Source organism: Spea bombifrons, chromosome 10 (assembly GCF_027358695.1).
Source record: "Spea bombifrons isolate aSpeBom1 chromosome 10, aSpeBom1.2.pri, whole genome shotgun sequence".
Taxonomy (NCBI): Eukaryota; Metazoa; Chordata; class Amphibia; order Anura; family Pelobatidae; genus Spea; species Spea bombifrons.
In genome coordinates, this window is record NC_071096.1 from 11918719 (window position 1) to 11946384 (window position 27666).

Sequence of the window (27666 nt, forward strand, 5' to 3'; positions counted from 1 at the left end):
TGATGAATTCTGGTAATGGAATAAAATTGATCAGCTGGTACATACCAAGTTGTACTTAATGCTCATTTAACATAATAAGGTACTTGGCCTAGTAAAGTAAAACATGTGTCGTTAAATGATATTTGTGATGTTAAAAAAACTATTTGAAAAGTAACACCAGATTTCATCCTGGTTATATCATGGCTACATGCTTTTAGTGGTTAAATATTAGGCTTGAGTTGTTATAGTATGACACTTTACAAGAAGGACATAGCCCTAACTAACGTCTGATTAATATGTTGCTACCTCTACCTCTTCAGAAGCCATATCTGGATAATCTGCAATGTATGACCCGTTGATTATGGGCCACCCAAAGTCAAATAATGTCACCGGCTTCCAAGTGGTCAATATAAAACCGATGATCTACTTCAACGTTTGGAATAAAATTATTGTGGTTATTGACGTAAAATTCTTTTAAATTGTCTTGAATGCAAAGCTAGATAATTTTCATCAGCAATGTACCAGCAATAGGAGGCTCAATTGGTCTAAACTATATAATCTATATAGTTTTTTTTTTAAAAAAAGTGGTAAAGTTTTTAAACTGCACTTTTTTTTTATTATCACAAATTAGATCTCTTTTTGGCCATTGTAAATGAGGCGGCCGTCTCACACGGTACATATATTGGTCCGCTGATCTATACTGTAGACCTATACTATAAACTGTGGATATACGCTCTCTATGTTACAATTCCCTTTTTTCCCTTGATACAGCCTATGGACGCCTATACAGCAAAAAGTTGAAGATGTAAGTGAGTGGCTTTATTTGTGAATGACACCTTCTATGCTATTCAGTGGAAGGAAAATCAAAAGTTACACTTTTCCTAAAACGAAAAGCATAATTTTTTTTTCAAGTTCAATGTAAAATTCATTAGTTACCCTCATGCTATGGGCGGCTTTATAACCACCAACCTATGTTCCAAAACATTACGTTAGGTTTCTCCTCTAAATGACTTTTTTTTAGCACCATAGCATATCTCTCTTAAAATTTCACATCCCCTTCTTTTGCTGCTATACAAAAATTCTCATAAAAAATAGTGCTTGACTTAGTTTTGTTCCTTTTTTTTTTTTTTGCAAAAAAAAAAAAAAAAGATTTAAAATATATATTATACATACATAAAATCATTGTAATCTGTGGCACATGTGCAAAGCAGACAGCGCTCCCACACAAATTTAAAAAAAAAATAATAAAAAAATGTAAAAAAATAACAAAAAAAAAACCCCTTCGGCTTACTTCCCCCTCACGTAGCTCTCTTCAATTAAAAAGGTGCAAATACATTTGGAATTCTTGTGCTTAACCCCTACAAAGCCAGAAAGCACTGCACCAAACCATCATGTTGCAGGCTCTTCTGACTCAGAGTCAAGAAAAAAAAAATAAAAAACAATACAAAAAAGCCTTACATGCCTTTAGAACCCTTTTAAGGCATTAAAAAAGGTGCAATGAATTTGGACATTGACAATAAAATGCTAGAAGAAATAAAGAAAACATAATTATGTTAAAAGTATTAACTCAAGTTTGTGAAAGGGGAAACATTCCCTTTCCGAGCATTTTTTTCTTGTCTCCATCCATTAATCAAGTATTTGGATGAATACATTTTAATACTTTCAATGGTGAATAAGAGTTCTTTATATTTCCCTTAGTGGCACAGATCATTTGTGATGTCCCAAAGTGTCCGTGTGTATACACTATATAAAATTAGATTTTATGCAATGTATACATAAACACACGCACACATACACACAATACTGTGTGTTTTGCCTAAATCCTACCAATACAAATATGCAGGCTTACAGTCCGGAGTACAAGAAGATAGAGAAATAAGAGGACACATTTAGCCTTTAAATCTTTCCAGCCAAAAAAAATCATGTTGGTGCTTTGGCATCTTTCATATTGCTCCACTAATTCTTCGGTGAGGTGACGTATGGAGCTTTACTGGCTCGCCTACTTTACTCGGCCTGGAATATATACGTAGAGAGGTGCAGCACGAACCTCCAGTTCAGAGATGACAAAAAAAACGTATGAAAACAGAAGTTGAAAGTGATGGAATTCTACTTAGGAACAATCCCTGGCTCAATTGAGAGAGGACTCTGAGGCTGACTGCAGGCGGAGAGGTCGCTTATTGGGTAAGTTGACAAGAGGACGGTGGGTCACGGCTTGCTCGGATTCTTCAATGGCTTGCACCTGCCACCTGTACTGGCGAGCACGCACAATGGCGGGGACTCCTCTCCGTAGGCGCTGAGCGGACTTCCTCTGCCAGATGTCGTACTTGGAATGTTTTATGTGGGAATGCTTGTGGTAATAGTCCTGCAGGAGAGATTCATAAGGAGGCATTAATGTTAGCAGGTTTATAGGTTGCTCTAAATTGCTAATTTAGATGCTGGGCTATGCTCTCTGTTTTATCTAACAGAGCCAATAACATTATTTGGGTCCCAAAGAATCCCTTTTCCACCCAAAATTGGCTGGGAGAGCCCATTCCAAAAGTAGGAAGATTAGAGCTTGGGCTTAAACTCCTAGCTCGCCGACATCCCATGTACAGCAAGATCTGGTGCAAGCCGGCGGGCACGTGAGATTAAACGGCTGGATGGCACGGAAAGACAGAGATGCCCTCCAGCCGCATCCCTTGGCAGCCGCGTGTGATCCAGGTGAAAATCACCACTGTGGTACATTATTTTTAAAAAGGGGCATGAAGAACATCAAGATGCATCAAGAGGAAGGTGTTGGCTCCTGAAACTCTTGTCTGTAGAGGTCCTTTAAATGCTATATCATTCTGATAAACTATAGCTTCAACTCATAGTGCCATGTGTTCCCAAATCTGGCTTTTATCATCCACATCTCTAGGACTGCCGAGTAACCTGAGAGAAATTCTGCCTGCGCAATAAACAGTTTCTGGGAGAACAAGATCAGCAAAGTGATTTTCTTAATCACGTCACTGCCAGGAAGATTTGCAAACGCTGCAAACTCGTTAACAGTTAGACTACCTGCCCTCATCTCCTGCACCATTACCCTCCATATGTGATCCTGACTCGGCTGATGATGGAACAGATAAGACTCCTATACATACACAGGTTCCCTCAACTCACCTTGTTCAGTGGTGGCAATGGAGTGGCGGGTGCAGTGGAAAGGTCTCTCTCGCTCTTGGCTGGTTTTGCACAGTATGTCTCTAGTAAATCTAAATCACAGCTACGAAAGCAGCATTCTTCTACAATGCCCCGGCTCGATCGGCGATTGGATCGCCCGCTGCTCCTGCCTGGAAAAAAAAAAAACAGTCACTTTACTGATGTGTTTTACAGAATAAGCTCATTTTGTGAAAGCAAAACAAAAGATTAGTACAGCTTTAAAGCTTCTCTATTCAGCATAATCGTACAAGGTCACAACGTTACGATCGACCCGACAACCTGTCAAATGTCAACCTTCACTAAGGGGCTTATAGTCTATTTGGTCCCGGGGAACGTTTAAAACACAAAAAGTTTAGAAGGCAAGTTAAAAAGCTTTCATGGTATAAAAGAAGGAGAAACATTATTTCAATTTGTACGGATTATAGAGCATGGAATTCTACAGTATAACCAAATTCTTTTTTTTTTACAACGGGCGCCAGTAAACCTAGGCAAACATTACAAAAGGCAATGCTGGCTGTAGTTTAAACCAATTGAATTTTTGTCTGTGGGCTTAATGATAGCTCTGGCTGGCCAAATGGAAGCCCGGGGGCCAGTGGTTGCCCACATGGTCTCTATGGCCCACCTCAGAACTCTTTTTTTTAACACTTTTTTATACTTAAACCACTGTTTTAAGAGGGGTCTGATGACCAACAGCCCACTTATCCTAAAGATCTACAGCCAACCACATGGATGTCAACGATACTGTCTGCAACTCGGGCGACGGTGTTTGTGAGCTGTCAAATTCTTCAGAGATTTTAAATTCATGTTTATTCTCTGAGTAAATTGAGTGGCTGCCTTTTGAATTTCTTACATATTTTTACAGCGGCAGCCATGGTTGTATTTGTTTTACATGAATATGTCTTTAATTATAAACTGCCGAAGACATGTTAAGAAACTATATAATTAGAGGAGGGAAGTAGGAGCATTGTTTTGAACTGTCTGCTAAGTACTTTTAAATCACTCTGTCTGTTTCTTTTAGCACGGATTTTTCTAGGCTTCTCTTTGGCATCCTAAGAAGCAGACTTACACATATAAATACACAGGACTATAGGCTGGTCTACATTATGTCTTTCTCTGTCATTTTGAGTTTAATGGACTCTATGTTGGTACGTTATGATGAGCCATCCTCAGAGAGCTTCTCCAGAATGAAGGCTTGAGCTGGCCTTGCATAATGGATGACTTAATCGGTGAGAAGACATTTGAGAAATCGTTCCACGTTAACTATACATTATACAGGGCCAGCTCAGTCCTTCCTGCAGCTGAACCTGGACCTTCATAATGAATTGCGTATTGCTGAACATAGGCCCATGTAGCCCAGTGTCTGTGTGAAATATTAGCACAGGATGGCTGGAGATGGTTCTGGGCCAGTATCTGTTGATAGCTCTTGAACACAGTAGAATAATTAGTGACTTAGTGCGCCTTTGGTGAATAAACCACAGGGTCACATGGGATACAAACAATTATAATGTATTGGTTTATATAGTGCCATCATATTCTGCAGAAAACATCATTATATTATTGGGGTGCCGGGTTGCCTTTTAGCCAGGGGAACATGGCCGTCCCATTGGGCCATATGACTTTCTAGAGCATCGCTGAGCAGGAGATATATGCCGGCAATTTCCTTTCGGGACACTTCCCTTGTCCCTCTCTTACCCCAAACACACTCTCTCTCTCCCTCCCTACCAAATCAATCAAAGTAAGTTAAAGGGGAATTTGAAGTAAACAATATCCCCTCCCCATCTACTCTCCAGAAGGAATGCAGGAAGCAACAAAGAGGGTCTTTGTGGGACCTGGCTCGCTGAGAGTCTGCCCCCCATTCTGCCTCCTGCCTGGGTCTTCCTTTTCTCCCCTGCCAACATTACTGAGCAGGACACACAGGGCAGGAATGTGCGGAGTCAGCACTAGCTGCACACAACAAACTCTTATCAGCTGTTCATATAAGAGAACTCAAATCTTCTCTGGGCTCTGCCTGTCTGTTAGTTCTACAAACAGCTGTCAAGGCTCAACGGGAAAAAAAAAAGATGAACAAATCTTGGAAAACCAGAAACATTTCAGTTTATCACATTTCAGCTGAAATAAAGCTGGCTTGAAAAGGAGTCAGGTCAAAATGCAAGCTCTTCTTAAAAAAAAAAGTCTCTGCGTATGTGATGACCTCACCACTTAGTGTCTCATCTGGAGTTGTTTTCCAGATTATCTGCGGTCTCATTTAAAGGGGCAGTAATGGCCTTTTTGTCAGGCATCAGTGACGCCAACTGTTTGCCTCACCGATACCTTTCTATCACTGAACAGCCGGAAATAGCCCAAATCACACCAGCTTGATGAACTGGCTAACATGCCATCAATCAAGAGGGCATGGAGACGGGCTTCTCCCCACAATGCCTAACACAGTAACAGCCAGCAGAGCACCTTCAGGGTTGAGACTTCTACATTTGCTATAAAAATGACACGCGTGTTAGGATACCCATTTTATATTTCTTTACGTGACGTTTACAGCTTTTAGATGCAGTCCTTGTGTTTGTTTGGGCTATCCCGGGGGTTATAAAATTATGAAACTCTGATGAATTAGTGTAAATTAAAATAGATAAATAGATTCACTATTCAAAAGACATTCAAGAAAAAAGAATATGTTGATGTTATCTGGAAAATGGAAGATTGCACATTTTTAAAAAAGATATCATTCTTGGTGATAATTGTAACATTACTTATTAGAAGTTGAGGCTGCCTCCTTATGGAATGGGACCCATTTAAGCTAAGATCTAAGCTGCTCTTAATATGGAGCTCTTTTGATGTTGTCTGATGGAATTTTGCGTGTATGTGCCAAAAGAGTATACATTCATTCTACTGCCCCTCATGTTACTCCTAATATTTATTCAGTTCAACTTACTGAAGTAGAAGCCCCTGTCTCCACAAACAAACTGTAGCGTGTCCACCAGTTCACCTCCACACAAAGTCTCGGGCGTTCCGTAGGCTTTCGCAGAATCTAACGTGTACACCAGGAAGGTGAAGAGGAGCAGCAGCAGATGCCTGGTGTCAGACATCTTTGGCAGCTGGAAAAAGAAAGAAAAAGAGGAGTTTAGCGAGTGCCGGGGGTCACATCTATGTACAAGTATCTACGTTTGGAATTCAATATGTATACGGCTAGTGTTTACATGTCACGTCGATGCATTCATAGTTATATCTTTAATATTGACTCCACGGTTTTCGGTTACAGGGTTGAAAGTTACAGCACAAAGCCTGAAATACTGAGTAGCTTTTTGTTTACAGTTATAGACCCAAAACTGAAATACATTGGTAGACAGAGATAATGATATTAGTTGGTGGAACGTGCATTGCTGCCCAAGTGTCCCTTAGGGGAATAGATCCCACTTGGGACCCAAATCGCCCCTTCTTTTCTTCCCTGATGTCCCCTTTTCCTAGGTGCTTAGAAGGTTTGTTGGCTATGCGTGTATCACAGTGTTTTACAGCCAGAATATTATGTGATACCGTTGTACCTTTGGTCGCTAAGACCGATGAAGGTTTAGTAGAAAAGAAATGTCTCCCTAATGACATGTCACTAGACCACCAGCAGGATAAATGATGGCACGGTACAGCCCTGAACCTCCATGAATTCAGTCACCTCCTGAACTCTATTACTAGCCACCGACAAATTTAGCTCGCACCAAATATACTATAAATACTCTTAGACAATGCAAAATTTCTCAAGTACTTGTTGTATCTTAAATAAACATTTACATTGTGACCGGCTTCTTAACCTAGGCTTCCCAACCTTCTGCTGAGGATTCCATTCTTAACAAAAGTCACAATTACCTCATAAATCTTTACAAAAGAAGAATAGGACATCAGAGGAAGCTATTTTTTTTTCTTGTTTTGTATTGTATCTCTTTTTATGTACTTTTTGTATCACCCATGTATATCCATTAAAGGTTCACAAAACCAATAATATATGAATGTTCTGCCACACAATATATTCTATATTAGTAGGAAAAAATACAGCCATTTATCCAGTCACTTGCACCAGTATTTTCTTTTATATTCACTTTAACATTTGCATCACGTTATTTTTAGTCTGTAAAATAGGGTTTTCTGATTCAAAATGTATTCAAAAATATTGTTTTCTTACAGCTGTGTACTGATATATCGGCCATCACTGTCCCTAATGGCTTCCCAGTATCAGGAACAGGATGATATTAACAGATGAAGATAGTCCAATGCTGCATAACGTACAAAAAAAAATAAACCAAAACTTCATTTCCAAAAATGTGGTTTTATATATCAAATTATTTTGACAGAATAGGAGAAGCAAAAAAAAATAAAAATTAAATCATGATGCGTTTTACACAAATTTAACTTCATTCTAAAAGACAAAAACAGGTATTTTACGAGCGATGCAAATGTATGTGTTAACTTTGACAGACTGACACATTTTTGCCAGGAGAAAGAAGTAGAAATGCCAGAAACATAAGTGAAAAAAAACATTGGCGATCAGTTCCAGAGGAATAGCTTGATGTGAATGTCAAATAGCATATTTCCCCACATTCAAAATAATAGATAAAACATCTAAAGTCAAATGTTTTTACTTAATCATAAGGACAGGCTTATGATAGTGTTTTCGCAAACTGAAATATATCTTATATTCAAGAGGCTGGTGACGCTGGGCAAATGCCACCAGACAGCGCACATACCCACCAGATCTGCAGCTCCAGAACGGGTGCTGCAGTGTGCGGCCAACGGCTGAATAAGACGTGTGAGCATGAAAGTATAATATGCGGCTTCTCATATACAGCTGCTGGCCGGATTTATGTGATTTGGTGGCCTTGATTTTAACAAAAAGCTGTTCTTATTTTCCATTTTGATTCTATCTAACTATGGCATTTGAAACAACTGAATGTGTAATTACTTTGTATACTGCTTGCTTATGCTTGGACTGTTTTCTCGTAGTTTTACATTTAAGAACTAGATTATTATTATTATTCAATGAGATTTTTAAACCATTCAAAAGCAATGGCGACAAGTTGAAAAAAAAAAGGTTTTTTAATGTGATCAAGACTACCAGAGAGATGGGGACGTTTTGTATTCATTATTTTATGGAACCTAATATTTATTTGACACATTAATGTCTATCAGCTGGTTAGCCTTTCAGCACAAAACATCATCAGGCTAACACATTTCTGCATCCTCTTGCCAAGAAATGCAGCTATCCCAGGAAATTTATGAGAAAAAGTGTCTTGATGACTGCCGATTTGCTCCAGTTCTGAAAATATTGGACCGGGTCCTTTTTTGAAAAATGTCCGATTTTTTTGGAAGAGATACTTTGACAAGATGGAAAGTGTCGACATATTTGATGTATTTAAATAAAATAAAAAAAAAACAGATAATCAGATTGCCACAGGCGCGCAAGAGAACGACTTCGGCTCTAATGAATAGGCGCAGGAATCTGTGGAAGGCCGGCAGATGTTTCTCACAAGGAAACATCTGCTCGTGTGTACTTCTTAAATGGAGACGTGCACCTTTAAGCAGTTAGAAACATTATTCAGTTCTCAGCAGAAGTGAGCGACTGCAGGTTTAAATAAACACAACCTTGTCCCAATAGGGTAGAAGGCCTGAAATTACTTCCTTACATCAATATATGTGATGCAAATGAAAAGGAAAAAAAAATCTATGGAGAATTTCACAATAATGTATGCAATCCAGACAGAAAAAAAAAATAAAAAACTGTACTTAAACCGGTTAAAAATCTTAAACAAACTCTGAGTTTCAGAAGAATCTGGCAGGTAAAAAAGGTTTTTCTGATTACATATTTAGATTTTTCAATATACTGTGAATACAGAGAAACACTGAAAAAGTCTGTAGGATATGATAACGTAGTAAATGATTATATATTTGGGTTTCCAAATGTTATTTGTTTTTTTTTATATTTTTTTTACAGTTTCCTAGACTGGGAACTATTTGCTGTTTTTTTTTGCAGTTATCGTTTCGGTATAGAGTTAATGTTAAATACAGTATCTGTATTGTTTTTTGGGGCAGATTGGGCAACTTTTGAGCACTGGGAGAAAGCCAACACAAATAAACAAAGTAATACAGAGACCCCAGAAGACATTTGGCCTGCTCTGGGTATTCCGACAAGCTCCTCGCATGCAAACACTGGCATTTGCCGGCACAAAGAAGTGTCCCGGAAAAGTTTCATGGCTAAAACATGACCAGCAATTTCTAGTTTTTATCCCCGTTATAATTTTCAGGGTCTCATTGAAGAAAATTGTAGGCCCAACCGGACCAATCTATGACGGTTGATGAGTTTTATAAACAGAGCTGTGTATATGTAGACTATTGTCTATGTATTACCCAGAAATGTGCTATATTATACAGTGCATACAATAATATACTGATCTGCGGCACACTAATGTGTTAATACGCTATGGCATGCTTGTGACACGGATTAGGACCCATGTTCCTATGTTTTGCTGCGCTCATGTCAGTTCTGCTACATAAATCTGTTCTGCAACGTTTGATTTTGGCTGCTCGCTACACAGCGCTGTATCAGCCAAGTGTCTATGGAGTTGAGTTTTAACCCCTCCTGCGTGTGGGGAAAGAGCACATTGTGATAAATACCAATGTCCCCTTCCATACGCTCTGACTTGAAAACAAAACATTTGCATTAAAAAAAGGTATAAATCACAGATCTTAGATTTTGTGTTTTTTTCCTGGTGGGCCCCCGGATAATGGGATGGCTGGGGAGACCTCCCTTGTAACTGGCCCATTTACACGATGGAGGCCTCCGTACTATAAGAAAAATATCACACAGAAAAAGCAAACCCCTATGGTAGGTCATGGAAGTTGGATAGCTCAAAGAGTTGGGGCTGCAACACTGGATGAGGGAAGCGCCTTTAATAAATACATTCACCAGTTCAGTGAAACTTGGTAAAGTAAAGATGGGGAACCGGATGTTTTAATGCCATCAAACAATCAAGGTGTATATTTACTAAACTGAGGGTTTGAAGACAAGTTCAACTCCCTGGTGCATCTATGCATTAAGAAGGTAAAACTCTAGTGAGTTTCTTCTACAGCAAGGGTAAAATCGCTCAGCATAATGCATACTTGATATAGGAAGATTTCCCAAGTCTCTTTTCTCAGATTATGTATGGCCATCTCAGCCCTCCTTGCGGGAGAAGCTCACTGTGGTTTGTTCTTCATAATGTATAGTTACATCAGAGGCTGTGGTCAGCTCTTTATAATGTATAGTGACATCACATGCTGTGGTCAGCCCTTTATAATGTATAGTGACATCACAAGCTGTGGTCAGCCCTTTATAATGTATAGTGACATCACAAGCTGTGGTCAGCCCTTTATAATGCAAAGGGACATCACAAGCTGTGGTTAGCCCTTTATCATGTATAGTGACATCACAAGCTGTACTCAGCTCTTTATAATGTATAGTGACATCACAAGCTGTGGCCAGTTCTTTCTAATATATAGTGACATCACAAGCTGTGGTCAGTCCTTTATAATGTATAGTGGCATTACAAGCTGTAGTCAGCCCTTTATAATGTATAGTGACATCACAAGCTGCAGTCAGCTCTTTATAATGTATAGTGACATCACAAGCTGCAGTCAGCCCTTTATAATGTATAGTGACATCACAAGCTGTGGTCATCTCTTTATAATGTGTAGTGACATCACAAGCTGTGGTCAGCTCTTTATAATGTATAGTGACATCACAAGCTGTGGTTAGCTCTTTATAATGTATAGTGACATCAGGGAGTTGAACGCAAGTGGAATGCAAAACTCCATCTGTTTTTAAAGCGGAAGTGTTAGCTTCATAGCTATTACCATAACTACTTGTGGCTTGTGCTTTGTTTGCCCAGTGCCACCTTTACAGCACGTATGAGATAACACGATGGGGAGAAATAATCATGCATATCCTGAGAAACGGTTGCCATCCCCATGGCATACATCCTGCTACTATTTCTCCAGTATTCTCACAAGCACCCATGGTCCTGAATCATTTTCATGCTGGCTCTGGCTTGTTTATTTGATACACGAAGACTGACGTCAGCATATGAACATTTGCATTGCACGCATAAACAAGTGTTCTGTAAGCAGCTTTATATAATTAGCGTCCTTAACTATACACTGTCAGATTATACATTATCACCCATGAAATCGTGTATTAAAAAATACATAACATCCGAGACTACTACTCCCACATGTTCATCCAGCCAAATCGCCAGCGTTTCTCTACCGCATGTCCCAAGCTAAATATGTTTCAGTTTAGTCCTTTCTTGGATGTCCCCGGCACTGAATGGGTTTATTGAAGAGATCACTTGAGAAGTACCGCACCCAATTGGGTGGGAGGATAAAATCCCTGTACATCCTCAAACGCAGTTATTAAGATTAAAACTCTAGATTATTTACAGCTTAATGACAATTAACGCAAAACATGGAGAGAAAAACACAAATGATATACGAAAAAAAGGCCGTGGTAACCATCCAAAAATCATTGACGTCAAGTAATACTCTTTAATTATATGGCCCTCTCTAAGTGGGGTTTTTTTATAATTTTTAATTTTTTTATTGTATAATATGCTCTTAAATAAAAGGAGTGTTCTTTGTTATTAGGTGAACAATCATAGAAGCTGGTGTTTATCCATGTTTCATAAATTTGGTTCTCATATCTGCTTTAAGCAGGTATCAGATCTTGATTTATTACAGTAGGACCCAGCACGATGGGTCATATCAATTTTGACACCTGTGTTGACTAATGGGCAGTAGTTTGAGACATCCTCGTCTTTGAGGTTAACCAATGTTTTAATGTGGAAGACAGCATACCAATAGAACACATTGGCTGTTGGGTTGAAACCCACTTAAATTAAGGCTAAAAATGAGCCTATGGGTTCATCAGCCAGCATGAGGACCATTCGAGGACTGCATTTGGCTCATGAACACCAGATGGACAACAATGTTCTGAAACAATAAATAAGCTGCGAATAAGCTATAGCTCCTATTTATTTTATACCAGCGGCAGTGCAAATGATTGGATATGGCATGGTTGTGTTGCACGTATATGACGTAAGACAAGTATGGCAGGTCTCCTGACAAAGTGAAATAATTCTACATACTTGTGGCCAATTCCTTGGAAGTAGGAGCTAAAAAGCCCTAATGGTCCGTGCTGTCATAACAGTCTGGTATTAACCATATCCCAGAGAAACCTCCTGCGACACTATCATAGAGTCATTTAAGAGGTTAAATGGAGAAGTTACTGGTTCCATAACATCACAATGCTTTAAGATGTACATCACAGGTAACCAACATGCACTATTCTTGATGACTAATCCCCAGAGTTTTCAATACCACTATAAGAAGATTGCCAAGGTGGATCCATACAAAAGCTTCGTCCCATAACCATCCAGTCTTTTTTGCTGTTGCAAAGTAAAATCACGAATTTCCATCACAATGATCTACAAAGTAGATTTACTGTAAATTCCTACGCTGCTCTATGGCTCATACTTATCAGCTCCAAAGCGAGCGCCGTAGATTTATAAAGGAAAGGAATCTTTCCTATGTGTAACCGTGTATAAATCAGAGCCAATATCTACTTTTACATGCGTCACTAGGGAACAATATCGTCAAAGCTTTCCACTCCATCTTGGCATTTTCACTCTGACATATGTAATACTCTATTATATTAGGTCCTTCATTCTGTCAAAATTGTTGGCTTGTTGTAAATAGATAAATCATTTTAAAGTAATGATTATATCCTAATGATGTTTTCCCAGATTCCATTCCAGTGTTTAGGAATTAGGTTGACTATTTGTCTTTGGCCAGTAGATTTGTACCGGAGAAAAAAAGACACTCCACTGAATCTTGGAAGCCAAGGTACTCCGTTGTATCTTGGGTTACAATGAAATAATCTAAGATAACAACACATACCAAATACTAAGCAGTGGGTAAGAAGCAAGAGGAGGCATTCAGTTTTCTGGCATAAAACATTTCCCAGTTTATGGAATAGTTGGCTTTCTAAAGAAGCTCAAAAAGTGATTTTTTTGGATAACAGGTGTTAGGTATTCATACTTGTTTCTAATTATGTTCCCTGGCTTCCTATCAAGCGTTCTAAACTCTGTAGACTGGTTAGGTTCCATTATGGTGCCTCGTGTAGCCTGTGTACCCTACTGTTAAACAGTCACCCGTTCTGTGCACCTTTCTGAGCCTTCAGCCTAAGGTAGTGAAGCTCTCCTCTACCTCTACAAGAAGAACCTACAGCGCTCAAGCTACATCATCCAGTCACCTGTCATCAATTGGTGCTGTATGTATATATGCTTTGTGTAATAAATGAACTTATTGAAGAAGACTTAGAAGCTGTGGTATGGACTTCTCTTTGGTCAGGGAGACATTTAGATATTACCCAAATCAAATATCTAACAGCTTCTATTTTGTAAATTGCATCACAATCATTGCTGCGACAGCAGAATAGTAATCTGCATGTCTGTTTATATAAGTTTATATAAGTTATCTTTATTCTACTACCTGCTTTAAAGTTCGATCTGTTGGCATTACCGTGCTCAAAACTAGCTGTGGTAACCACTAGCAAAGGGGTTTTCTTTCCACGAATGCACTATGCATTATAAAAGGCCATCACTGGCAAATTTCTCCACAAGAAGGGTTGAGCTACCCTGCGTAATGCATCATTGAATAAGATGATTTTGAAATCATTTAAAAATGCTTTATACAGGGCCATTCAATGTATCCTTGGAGCAGAAGCTCACTGGGGTTGGTCCTTCATAATGTAAAAGTCAAGTCAGTGAGATGAAAATGTAACTTCCTCTCTCCTTGTTTGTGAATAAACCCCTAAACCTCCTAATGGAAAGCCTACTTATAAGTACAATTTGCTTAGCAATGCTAGTTCCGTCCTGCAGACAGCTGTGTTTTGTAAATGAATCTGGTTTTAATTTCTATTCTAAGGTGACCAGACCTTCCATTTAGGTTACCATGACACAAGGAACTTTCAGGCCACGGCAAAATCATAGTTCTAAGAAAAAGCTGTGATTCTTTATAACAACCAGACGTGGAAAGTATAACGGTAGAGATGTCAGACAGATATATTCTGGCTGTTGTCCCAGGCAGCCCCTCGTAAAAGCGGCCTACGGGGTAACCTACAGTCCAAACAAAAACTGCTCCCCTGTTTCCAATTGTCCTTTTCACTGCCATTCTTGCCGACATTCATTCAAATACTATTTGTTTGTGATAAAATTGGTATAATAAAGGAAATGTCTGTATTCCTTCATCATACACAGGGACAGTAAGGGACATACTGCAAGTATTGCAGCTCTATGGATGTACCGGTATTTTTTGACCATCTCATTATAATCCTGGAGGTCATAGGAATCATAACTGATAACCAGACCTTTAGAGCAAACTTTGATTTATGGGTATGGGGAATGGCGATTGGCTCTGCTCATTCCCTTACCTTCCTCGCCTAATGTGAGCTAGTCCAGGCCCTTTGTGTCATAGCCCTACCAACCTGGATCTAATCCCATGAAGGAACTTTGCTCCAGGAGGCCAGCCATGAGTTCCAAGGCACACTTAATATAAACCAGTGTAAGAACAGAATCTAGGGAATAAATCATCGGGGGCTATTTGAATATACACAGGTCAGCTTCATCACTGAAATCAGGAGGCAGACACAGAGAAAGCCATCAAGCAGCTCTGCCCTTTTAAGTCATTGTGTCCCAAAACATAGTCATTATTGACCATTTAAAGAAAATAGGGTGTTATATTTGGTACAAATTTACTCGTAGACAAAATTATCTTAAATCAGGTAATTGCCCTCAGATCACTGATTAAGGTTATCAGTCACAAGCAAACTATCGAATGGTCTGGTGTGTGTACCAACACATGGAGATCAGCACATTGACCCCCATCTCACTCACTGGTTAATACCTGAACTATCAATATTTGAGATCTCTCTCCCAAAGAGAGAGGGGTTTCATATAATACAACATTAATAATTATGTAATTTGGTTTTAAATCGAGTAATGGAAATTAAATGCAAATGCTCACACATTGCACTGTTCACTTTGTTTCAGACCATTGGTATCCAGCTAGAGGCTTTTCAATGAGAACTTTCAATTACAAAATGAGTTTTTTTTGTCAGACTGAAAGCCCTCCAAGGTACAAAATGTCATAAAGCAATGGTGACCTTAGTGATTAGAAAATATTTTGATGAAGAGAATTCTACAGATCTTTACAAAACTGTTAAATAAATCATGATATGCTGAAAACCTGCGCCTATACCTGGGGACCACTGGTCTAACACTTGCCAGCAGACATGGAAATATGTTCTTTATTGGGAACACAAAAATACATAAACTAATTCAGACGTTTGTAGGCACTATCTGTATGTTTTAGGTACATATAGATTTTGGTTCCAATTATAAATAGAATGTCTTCAACTGTTCCAAAGTAAGCAGCAAGTTCAACTTCTCTAACCATCACCTGTAAGCACTGTGTAACATCTCCAACTATCCCCCGTAAGCACATGTTATATTTCTAACCTCCCCATGTAAGCAGTATGTGTAACATCTTCAACTATCCCATGTAAGCACATGCAGCATCTCTAACCTCCCCATGTCAGCAGTATGTGTAACATGTCCAACTATCCCATGTAAGCACATGCAACATCTCTAACTTCCCCATGTAAGAAGTATGTGTAACATCTCCAACTATCCCATGTAAGCACATGCAGCATCTCTAACCTCCCCATGTAAGCAGTATGTGTAAAATCTTCAACTATCCCCTGAAAGCAGCTAGCATGACTTTTCCAACCTTCCCCTGTAAACATTGTGTTAACATCTCCAACTGACCCATGTAAGCACTATGTCTGACTTCTCCAACCGTTCCATGTAAGCAGTATGTGCAACTTCTCCAGCAACCCCACAAAAGAGCATTATGTGTAACCTCTAAAACCGCTCCCATAAAAGCATTCCTATTTTATACCATGTCATTGCGCTATAACTGTATTATCCCCATAAGGTGTCTCTATGTTTTTCGATTTCTAATAATCACAAAAAAACAAAATTAAAGCTGATGCGTCCATAGCGTCCATCAGCGTAAGCTGATTCTAAAGGTATCACCAGAAATGGCAGCCAGAAATATTCTAATATATTCAGCCCATACACCCCAACCTTAAACACACACCTGTACCCAGACTGCTGTTAGATGACCAATTACACACGCCATGTTTTTTTCTTTCCTCCCAACCTTAGTTACCCTAACAGCATTCCCCTGCTTTGTACTTAAACACGCTCTGGATCAAATCATGCAGTCTGTGTTTTGTTTCAAAAACACAATTAAGAAGGCAATAAAGCGAATTTAAAGGTGTAGGATGAAGAAATGGGGGGGGCATGCAACATCTGCTTCCTTCCTGCTACTCCTCGCATCTAAAAATTTCCCTCATATGCCCCTTATTCCCTGTTGCTCAACAATGCAGAAGTGTTTCCAACTCTGCTCTCTCTCTCTGCTTCTCCAAACAATTACTGCAGAGAGAAAGCAACTGGGAGAGAAAGAGGAAGAATAACAGAATGAAACAAGCAAACAACAGACTTTGTCAGCTGGCTCCATTCCAGCATTTAACTCTCCATTCTGACCACTCGCTCTTGTTTTGCCTCAATATTCCCTCCTCTGGGACATTAATGTGATGGGGTTTTTTTTATTCCAAAAAAAGGTTTTCGGTCTGTCTCCCTCCCCTCTCTCTGTCCTGTTTACCTTGTACTTTTTTGTCTTTGGCTGTATTCCTTCCCCATACATGAAAAGACAAACCGTACCTTCTAAGATGTAAGGTACACCAAGTAATCTGGAATTGTTATAACTCTCAGGCTATCATCTGTTATTGATTTGATGTAGAGCCCAACGCAGCTTAAGCTTTGCGGCAAGTGGTCTGAATATGGGGTAGACAATCCAAGAGCAGAAGCAACAGGAGAAACTGCGAAAAACAGAACAAATACTCACAAAAACAATGTGTAGATTTGGCCAAAAAGTACATTCCAGGGGCCTAAAACAAAAACTACAAGCTTCACCACCATTTGAAATAATGTAGCCAAAGCAGTAGGGGGTCAATCGCTGGAGAACAAAAGGTGTAGGAGATATGAGACAGGTACAAGTTTTGGCTTTTCCCATTAGCCTTTAAGATTGCACCTAATAAAATGGCACTAGTGTGCCCGTTACGCTGTGACCCGACATAGAAATGTCTGTGCATGAAAGCTCCAGATGTTGTTTAACCAAAAGAACCTCATCCATCTACTGAATGGGTGAAAATCCTGAGTGACGTCGTCCGACATCTGGAGATCTACCTTGTGGCCACCCTGAATGTCTGCTGTAATGTACATCGAGTGTTCTCTTAATGAAACTCTGAGCTCACTGGTGCTAAATGTGTTTTTCTTTTGTAACTAATCCCACTGGCTCGGGAACAGAACAGGCCTGCCCCCACTGCATCTAAATGTTCACAGTGCTGCAGAACTCTGTGAGCTTACAGAGGAATCTCCCCTCCAGAGGGACAAATCCATCACAAGTATCTGTCTGCCACATCAGGGTGAAGCCCAGGATTTCCTGGCCATTTTAACCCTCTAGTATTTCTTCTTGTGAGTGTGATGTGAAGTGCTGCAGATGAAACTGCATCACAAGGAGCAATACGGGGGTTTTATGAAAGAGTAGTGTTGGGTGCTTGGCTTTCCCTCTCCCTTGGTGTCCTTCGAGTAACAAAAACCTTTGCTTCAGTACAGGTAGTCCATGAAGTATGCCTCACATTATCAGCAGATACATTTTCTGGATTGTCAGCAGGGAGAGACATCTGGCGGTGGACTTAAGAGGACCTCAGCCTCCATGATGGCTGGCTGAGACCCATCTGAATTGCACACGGTAGATACAGTGCTGCGTATCCAGAACTGTTAATGACACAAATGGCATTTGGAAATAACATTAACCTCATTCTCAAATAATGACAATAATAACAAAAAGTTTCAGTACTCTGATGTACATAAATGTAACTGAAAGTATAGGGGTAACAGGTGGGGCCCTTGAGCCCCAATATAAAAAACAAAAAGATCCCATATCTAATACTATTAAAGACAAAAAATAGGCATTTTTGGTGTATTTTAGAAATATGTTTTCAAGTTGGAAAAAAAAACCCAAAAAACTAAAGTTTCTATAAAACAGAAAAAAAAACTAACTCCAGAATGAGCGGTTCTCATTCTAGAATGTTTTCCGATCCAAATAATTTGCTAGCATGGACACAGCAAAGATAATCAAGAAGGGCCCCAGATCAACTAACGGACCTCTGACAGCGCTGCGTTTACATTTTGGGTGCCTGACAGATGTTGCTCGTTCTCTCACGTTACACTCTGTAGATTCTCCCACACAGCCATTTAAAGTAAAAAAAATAAATAAATAGTGGCTTATTGAATTTATTCTGACAATGCAAATTGAGAAACAATAATTAGAAACTTCTGTGGCAGTTAATTTTGCATTAGCACCAGCTGAGCTCTGTAATCCTGCACTCCCCAAAACAGCCAGACCACCTCCAAAAAGTCTGGAAGTCTATTTATTAATGACTTAATCACCCCTTTCCTTATGTTTTTCACCTAACCGGTATTTAACATGTAGGTCGATAAATTATAAAAACCCATTGCCATTGGCCAGTAGATGTCTTCAATTCTAGGGATCTTATTAACTAAAGGAACATAAATCTTTGTCTGCAATATATATATGATTGTGTTATTTTAAGAGACCCAAGAAAAATGATTATTTTATTGAGCCAACATAGAAAACGGTATAAAATGACATACTTTGTGGGACCTCCTTTATCTGAAGAAGATGCCACTGAGGTCTGCAAAGCTTCTGCTACTCTACATCTTCTATGTTGGGTCAATAAATAATTAGGACATTTTACCAAAAACGTTTTATTTTGCAACATTGACCAGTATGGGCTATGTTTTTAAAGATAAACGTCTTAATAAGTAAACTTCTACTCGTTACAAACATTCTATTGGGTTCCCCAAAATAGTTTGCCCCTTGTGTTCTGTGGGTCTTTCCCGCAGTAAAAAAAGGTTTCGGAGAAGCCTTGAACCTGCAGGTCTGGATCCACAGACAGAGATCTGTGTTCAGTGTCTGTGTGGGAAGAGCTCCCATTACTAAGAATCTTGAGTCAGCAGTTAGCAGCGGAGTCTGTGCGTGCGGATTTCATCTGTGACACAGTAACAAGCGTGCACTGGGAGACACGTCACACGGGCTCAGTAACGCTATACAAAGGAGCACTTCAAAGGCCAGAGAAAACAAGCATTTTCCTAGAAATGAATTAGCCGAGGGGCCCCTGAATACACACACTGATCAGCTATAGTTACACACAGCCTCGGGGGTGCAGACGGGAGAGCAGAAATAAATTAGAAAAGCAGCGGATCATTTACAGGGGAAAAGGTGGGGCAGGTATTTATTTCCATACCTGCCTCTTTGGAAAATTGTTATTCCGCAAATGATTGTCTTTTATTTATATAGCGCCAACAATTTACGCAGCGTTTCTTACAGTCCATACATTCAAAGGGTCTGACAGAACTAGAGCTTACAGACTAAGACATACCGATGCATTAAGTAAAGAGTTAAAGAGTGCCCTGCTCGCAATCTAGAGGGCAAATGATTGCCTGTGTGCAGAGCTAAAATACGTTGCCTGGTCAGATCTACCACCTTTCTTTGAAAGAACCGCATCAAAGCTCTGTGTGGGAAGGGTGCCCCTCCGGCACTCTAAGAGTTAACAAGAACGCTGGATAGAATCGGAATATGAAGAGTATGCATAATCTACCTTAGCGGCGTTAGTTAACCATAGCGGTACTTACTTAAAGTTAAAGAGGATAGTTTTTGCATTAATTAACTCTTTGCTGCCCGTTGGGAGCTATAGTGTGTACATGTGTTTGGCATTGAAAGGGTTACTGCATTGATACAGTGTTGCTTTTAATAATGCAATAATAAGTAGTTATATATATATATATGTGTGTGTACAGAGATAGAGTGTGTGTGTGTGTGTGTGTGTGTTATCTGTATCTGTAAGGAGATCCAAGAATTGAAATACTGTTTTGTTTTCTTAATCTGATGCTTTGGATAAATGGAAAGCACATTTCATTAACTTCTTACTGTGAGGAGGCTTGGAAAACATTGAAGACGTGTGGGGCTGGCACAGGCGGTTGGCATTCGTGACGTCATTCCGCGCTTACAGTGCCGGATTGGTGTGCAGCTTATTTCGAGGCAGTCGGTTTCACACCCATTTGGCACGCAATCAGTTTATTAAGCATTGCACTAAGTCGTAGCCTAACAGAAAACTGAATCATCAAAATACTGAAGGTATAAAAATCTGACTTGGCAAATCCCTCCAAAAACAGAACTCTTTTTCTGCATTTTATGGTTTTAAAGTATAAGACAAGTGTATGCCATTTGCAACATGTTGGAGACAGGTCTGATGTATGCGTGTGTGTATGTATGTATGTATGTGTATATATATATTTATATTTATATATATATGTTACTGTAATGCCCTCTAGTGGAAACATTGAGCTTCCAGATGAATTCACCTTTCTTTTCTACTTTTTTTAAAATATCATACACAAATGATTACAAGTTTTTCTTTTGCATTTTATTCCAGGTACGTCTATGGCCGTCTTTTACAAGCATCCATCAAAAAAAGAAATGACTAATATCAACAGGCAGGTAGTCGTTAATTACACCGCCAATTTAGCGAACGCACACCGGCAAACCAAACACAACATCCTCCGCCAGACCTCATCTTCCCTGTTAGCCGAGTACTCAGCTCACCCCAAACCTCAGGATGACAGAACGCATTTCAACGATCGCTGCGGCAACATGGACAGCAGAGACAAGACAATCAAGAATGTGCCAAAGGTGCAAGACCAACAGCGGAGAGCGAGAGGTACCGGGCTTAACCCCCTCGCTGCCAGATGGGGCAGACTCACAAAGTTGCAAACTAAACGCTTAGACTCGAGACAGTCTCATAAACGAGTGAGCACCGGTATTATGGTAACTAAGGCAACATGGAGAAAATCCTTCAATAATTTAACAAAAGATAAAAATGACAAATGTGCTAAAGATAATGCCTTAATTCGCTAACTAAGGTATAATAGATTGCAAGCTTTTCAGACCATCTAGGTCTCTTCTTCAGGCATATTATACCATCAGGTAATCTGTTATGCTTCGGTTAGCCAGCAAAGGTATCATCTTTACAAAATGTGCAGCTTTTTCTTTCTAAAGCTAACAACGTACAACTCTATGCCCCTAACAAAAGATGGGATTTCTTCACCTTACATATCAAAATTCCTTTACCGCCACTGCCTGCATTGCTTGTGGGTAAGCAAACCGCCACCTGCTGAGCAATGTTATAGATCTTGTTAAGTCTGCAGCATCTTCATTTACGCTTTAGATTATAAACTTATCTGGATGCTACTGCTTTCCGGAGGAGTGACTTTATAAAAACTTTTCTACCCCGGTGCAAACTCCTGCACAACCTTATTTGACCTATTTCTGATTATCCTGAAGCAAACATTCCATCCATGTCTTTAACAAAATGCTTAAAAGTTTGACAAGTCTTGGTTCAAAAACAATCAATTTGCTTACAATTGTCATATGGGTGGAAAGAAAATGTAAAAATCCAATGCAACTCCAACCATTCTCATTCTAAGTGCAAACATGTTTAACAAATATAACTTTTTGTACTCAAAAGACAGATAGAACAGCTCCAGGGTAAATTCCCTTATATTTTTTTTTTCCGTCCCCAAATCTTTTAAGAAAGCATTTTAGGGTTACCTGTACACTTGCATTCTCCACTCTCCTGCAGATCTGGGGTTCAGTGCTTAGGGTCTTTCTGTTTCTGCACTTTATCTGTTCCATGGCTTTACTTTGTTCTACTTGATGATTTACACAGCAGCTCCTATAAGATGGAAGTTTTCTTGTTTTATATATATATATTGTTGTTTTTTTTTTGCAAAGAAAAAAAATAACAAAAGCTTCAGTTTCTGTTCCCAGGTTTCTTATTTCAATAGAGTGTGCAAGTTGGATGGATCTGGGAGAGAGAGAGAGAGAGAGAGGACACTGTTGGTAGGATGTCTTCAAAGTTGTCTCACCCAGATAGGATATTGTTCTTAGCTGCTCCAGTACTAGGGAGACAGGCTGAGAAGGCAGCCTTTCCTTTCTTTTATACACCCTACCTCCCCCCTCTCTGCTTTCAAGTGGGAATGTTCAGCTGCCTCCACTCCCCTTTCTCCCCCACCCAACCCACCAACCACAAAAAATAGGAGAAAGTGTTTTAATCAAGACTAGAAAAAAAAAACTAATTATCATTTATCTCTCTGGTTGCTCTACAAAGACACAAGAACTTGTCATTGTTTTTTCTCCCTGTTTATCACAAGTTTCTGAGGACTGTAAGGTATGGCAGACCAGTGCCACTGCTTTCTTCATTGGTCTTCCTCATTTTCTTCACTCTGCTTTTCAAGAATGTTTCTTTACCTTGTTATCATGCGCATACTGTATGTTATATCCAATGTTTACAAACATTATAGAAGACAATTGTACAATTCTGAGATGATAACCTTGTTGGCGTTTGATAAATATTTGTATCATTATTAGTAATATTGCAGATGCCTTTGTGTAATTTTAAGCTCTAAGGGGAGACAAACGTTGCGGACGCCTCTGAAGATGCTGCTGGTATGGATTACTATGTAAATATATTCACAATATATCACTTTAAAATTTTTTTATAAAAAATATCCTGAACACCATTATATATATATATATATATATATATATATATATAGCCTCATCTATGATTTTGAGTTTTTCTTGACCAATTTTTTAAATGCACATTAAAGTTTCTGGAGTAAACATTTGAAACATGATGTGGAAAGCAGATCAGCTTATATATTTTTCTGTGAATGTTCTTTAAATGAATATATATGTATAGATATATATACATTAGTTCCAAAAACCTCCCCAGTGTGTAAATATTGCCTAAAATAGCACAAATACTCTATGAAGGTAAGAAACTCAAGAAACAGTCTTGCAAGAACTGGAAAAATGAAGCATACAAACTCCTTAAATATTCTAAGGAATCTTTACATATCTGCTTGAACCTCTGTAGAATAGCCCAAAAATTCTCCGTGTCTCCATGTTAATCCTCATTATTTTTATTTGTTTTGATTTGACAAGAAGCCTGGATATATCTGTCTCAAGCCGTTTATCTGCTCCTCCACAAACACAGGTCAGTATATTTTAAAAGAAAAAAACCTTTTTTTGTGCATTAAAAATTCAGTAAAATTCAACAGATTTTAATTTTGAAATTTTCAAAAGCTACCCTAATAAAAAAATGAATATGGTAACTTGCACAGTAATCACCTAAGGTGTTTTTATATTTATATATATATATATATATATATATATATATATATATATATATATATATATATATATATATATTTAATGCTATATATGTGTATATATATATATATATATATATATATATATATATATATATATATATACATATATATATATATATATAATTTATTGTTATATATATATATATATATATTATTGTTTTATATAGCATCACAATAAATACAATACATACAAAGAGTAGACAGGACATAACTTTATATATATATATATATATATATATATATATATATATATATATATATATATACATCACTGACTGTAGACTAATTAAGTAATGTATTCTGTGATTAGCTCACCTTTTCTGTCCTGGGACGGGGACCTTTATCAACAACAACTCTTTGAGACAGCTGTCCAAATCTGGGAGAACTTTGTAGACCCTTAGGATACCTTGAATTAACTGATTCCGTTTAGTTTCTCTTGGTGGTATGATAAGAATAATGCCTTAAGTCAGAGGGAGGTAGCTGTTTGCTTTATTAGCCAATTAGTTTCATCACTTCTCCTTATTGTCTGACACAAGGAAAAGTGAATTTACACGTAAACAGGTTTATCACAATAGCGCAATTGTCCAGATCTTTGATCTGAATGCAGATTCTCGCCTCTAAGAAACAGCAATCTACAGTATTTAGGAAAATGCCTGGAAGCAAATGGAATTTTAACTTTTCCATAGTGGATTTCCATTATGTCGACGGAATATAGTTAGAATTTGCACTTACCCCTACCCACTGGCTGCATGAATGTATTACCTTCAGGAGAAATATCATTTTCAGAGATAATTCGGCAAACTCACCGAGTACTTGTGTTTTATACATGGCTGGGAATGGGGGGGGGATGTATATATAGAGTAATATCATCTCCTATTGGTTACTTTTGAAAGTATTAACTTGGCTTTATCAAATCCTGCTTGGGCACAAATATTTCTAAAAAAAAAAAACTAGAATATATATTAGACACAAATGCATTTTAATATGTAAGGCTGGAAATAATTTTAACAACACGCTACTAAATTTCAATACTAGCAAATAATTGTAATCCACTGATTCTGTTACTTTTCAGATCATCTGCGGGATTTGCCACATGAGAAAACTAAACTGAAGAATGTTATAAAATGTTAATTTCTATGAGTTTCTGGACAGTAGCAGGCTTTTCCCCGTGTGAAAACCAAAAATAACTTGACGTTACAAATCTGTATCAGTGTAGAACTTAGAATTATTATACAATACAATATATGTATGCATACATTATACGTATATAGAGTAGTCATGAATGTTCAATTAGTATGCGCGGAATATTTTTTACTAATAATAATAATAAAAGGCTTTGCAAGTCATAACTTTCAATGGACGTACAAAGAAAATAGTTATTTTATATTTTATTACATGACAAAACGGTCTTAATGAAATTAATAAAGTAACTGCACGTGTAATAATGTGAAAAATAGCATATATATATATACATAACATGAGAATATATGTAAATTTGTTATTTAAATGTTTTCTAAAGCCCAAGCAATGTTAAAGTTGTGGCGACAACTTTATATATACCGTATATATATATATATATATATATATATATAAAACATTAATAATGTAGGCAAAGTCTCTGGTCTAAGTATAAAGAAAAAAAATATTTTATTTAAATAGAAGTCAAACGTTTCATCTCCAGTATATATAAACTGTTTAAAATGTTAGGGTCATTTGGATACGTTCTTGTTTTTGAAAGAAAAGAAAATTTCTATCCATTACAATAACATAACATGGATCAGAAATCCAGCGCAGACGGTGTTAATATTATAAAGGACTATTGTAGCTGGAATCGCCTGATATTTAGTACAATATCTTCATAGGCGTACAGAGGCCCTTTATCACTCCCATCACTCCTGTGTCCCAACGGCCCGTTGCGTTCACTAATCCACGTTTAAGGTTAAAAGTCTAATGGATCATTTGAAACGCTTTTGCAATTATGTTACAGCGAGAATATTTTCTTGTTTTCCGTGAAAACAGCTAAGCGACCCCAAACATTTGAACAGTAGCGTGTATATACTGTGTGTGTATATATATATATATATATATTACACATACACACATTTCTGTATCGCCAACAAGTGCTTTGCACTTTACAATATAACAGGACGTATAATAAGTGCCGTTATTATATGGATAATTTGACATTAGTATAGGATGTTCTTGTGCGCAAAGGCTTACGTGCTAAATAAGTAATCCAGGTATACAAGGATTCACCTAGCAGTTAATACAACATTAACAGAAAATAGTAACTAACGTACAGAATCTGAGCGCTCGGTGGATGAAAATGTAAGACGGCAATTCTCCCACAATGGGCTGAAACGTTATTGTCCAAATTGGATTTAGCGATGGCTCTGGCACCTAAGCAGTTAATTGGTAGTGTTTGGTTGAGCAAATATAACCAATTGCTTTGGAATCAGCATGTAATGCTATCTCTGGTTTATTGTTTATTTTTGATAACCTACCTCTAGAGCTTTCCAGAATCCCAGAAGGCTGCTTTTCCTGAAACAATTGAAAAGGAGGTGCTGCTTTGAAGCGATTGATCTGCTTTGGGCAAATCCCGCAATGACATTCAGGTAACCGGTTCATCCCCGGATAAAACCTTCCGGAGATTCACATTGTCCTATATGGAAGAGCCGTAACGTTCCTTTATAGTCATCCTGTTTAAAGCGAGACCTATAGAGTTAGAATCTGGATTATTCTATTGTCTCTTTTCAAGTAATAATTAAAAATGTAATTTATATTGTGAATAGTAATAATAACGAATCAGACTGTGCCTTTACCCCATGGTAAGTTTATATTTAAGTATAATTGTTTCTTCGTTTGTAAGAAGTTAAGCAGCCACACAATGGAGTTTATATATAAAGAAAGAAAAAGTGTCGGCGCCATAAAAAACAATAAAACAATATATAACAATGGAGTTTATTCACTAAATGGAGAGTTGTGGTCTTAACCCTCTTACGTCACTATTCATTATGAAGGGCCAACAATGCTAGGTTTTTCCAGCAAGAAGGGCTGAGCTGGCCCTGTGTAATGCATAAATGAATGGGCGAAGAGACCAAAGAAACATCACTGATTGACTATACATTATACAGGGCCAGTCAAGCCATTCCCGAAGCAGAAGCTCACTAGGGTCCTTGGACCTTCTTAATGTAAAGTGAAGAAGCTGAAACACTCTCCCTGTAGTGATTAAACTCCACTATCCCTATCATCTCAATACTTCAGAACCTATGAAAACTAAACCTCTCATTTATATTATGTTTATATATTTGTTGCCAACTTTATTAGGGTGAGAAGCGCAGACAGTTTTTGTTTTTTGTATACATTGTACAGCCAACACACTGTATTTGCAGCATGCTCACACTGTTTGGTAGGCCTCATATTATACATTTGTATTATTTGAGCCTGTGACTAGCTTAGCGCACCGACATTTTTTCTTTTCCCTATGAAAACTAAGACAACATATTAAAAAGCGATTAGGACGTCTGGGTAAAATTAGCAGTGATTCGGTATAACGACGCTGACCAGTAATTACGCATAATGATTTTCAGAACATAGTTTGTTCCAAGTCTTTTTTTATAAGTCATTTTCGGCTCAAAGTTTAAAATCAAATACATATTCACCTTGTAGCACATAAATAAATGTTAAGTCCCTGGTTACGTGCCCTTGAATACCGAAATGCTACAAATTCTAACTTTTTTTCCTGCCTGACCAGGTCATGTTTAAAATTAGGCAAAGCAAATTTTAGGTCCAGAGTTCAAATCCAAAAAGTGCTGAGCATTTGTTTCGATTTTAACTCTTTACACTAGCTCGGTGTAGCTGGGCATAATGACGGATTCTAAAAGCTGATTGATTTTTCTTTCGTTTTCAAGGTCATGAGAGAAAGGAACCTACTTTGGATTTACTTATGAAATCTAAATAAATTAAAGTTATTGATTAAAAATTGAATTAAACTAAAACA

The 27666-nt window shown here is 38.1% G+C and overlaps 1 protein-coding gene across 1 annotated transcript; it reads right to left on the reverse strand.

The window, feature by feature from the left end:
* Window positions 1-1114: 1114 nt before the first annotated feature.
* IGF2 (insulin like growth factor 2) lies at window positions 1115-22526 on the reverse strand. The gene is made up of 4 exons (XM_053448821.1): window positions 22039-22526; window positions 6077-6239; window positions 3118-3284; window positions 1115-2341 (listed from the first exon to the last, which is right to left on the reverse strand). Exons 1-4 carry the CDS (start codon window positions 22120-22122, stop codon window positions 2108-2110), a joined length of 648 nt encoding a protein of 215 aa, XP_053304796.1. The 5' UTR covers window positions 22123-22526; the 3' UTR covers window positions 1115-2107.
* Window positions 22527-27666: the final 5140 nt, after the last annotated feature.

Excerpts from the sequence above, each read along its gene's own strand:
- IGF2 (XM_053448821.1), bottom strand. The coding sequence starts at position 22,122 with ATGGAACAGATAAAGTGCAGAAACAGAAAGACCCTAAGCACTGAACCC. Across the intron at positions 3,285-6,076 it reads AGACAGGGGCTTCTACTTCA|GCAGGAGCAGCGGGCGATCC; the intron begins GTAAGTTGAACT and ends TTTTTTTTCCAG. Across the intron at positions 2,342-3,117 it reads CATTGCCACCACTGAACAAG|GACTATTACCACAAGCATTC; the intron begins GTGAGTTGAGGG and ends TCTCTCCTGCAG.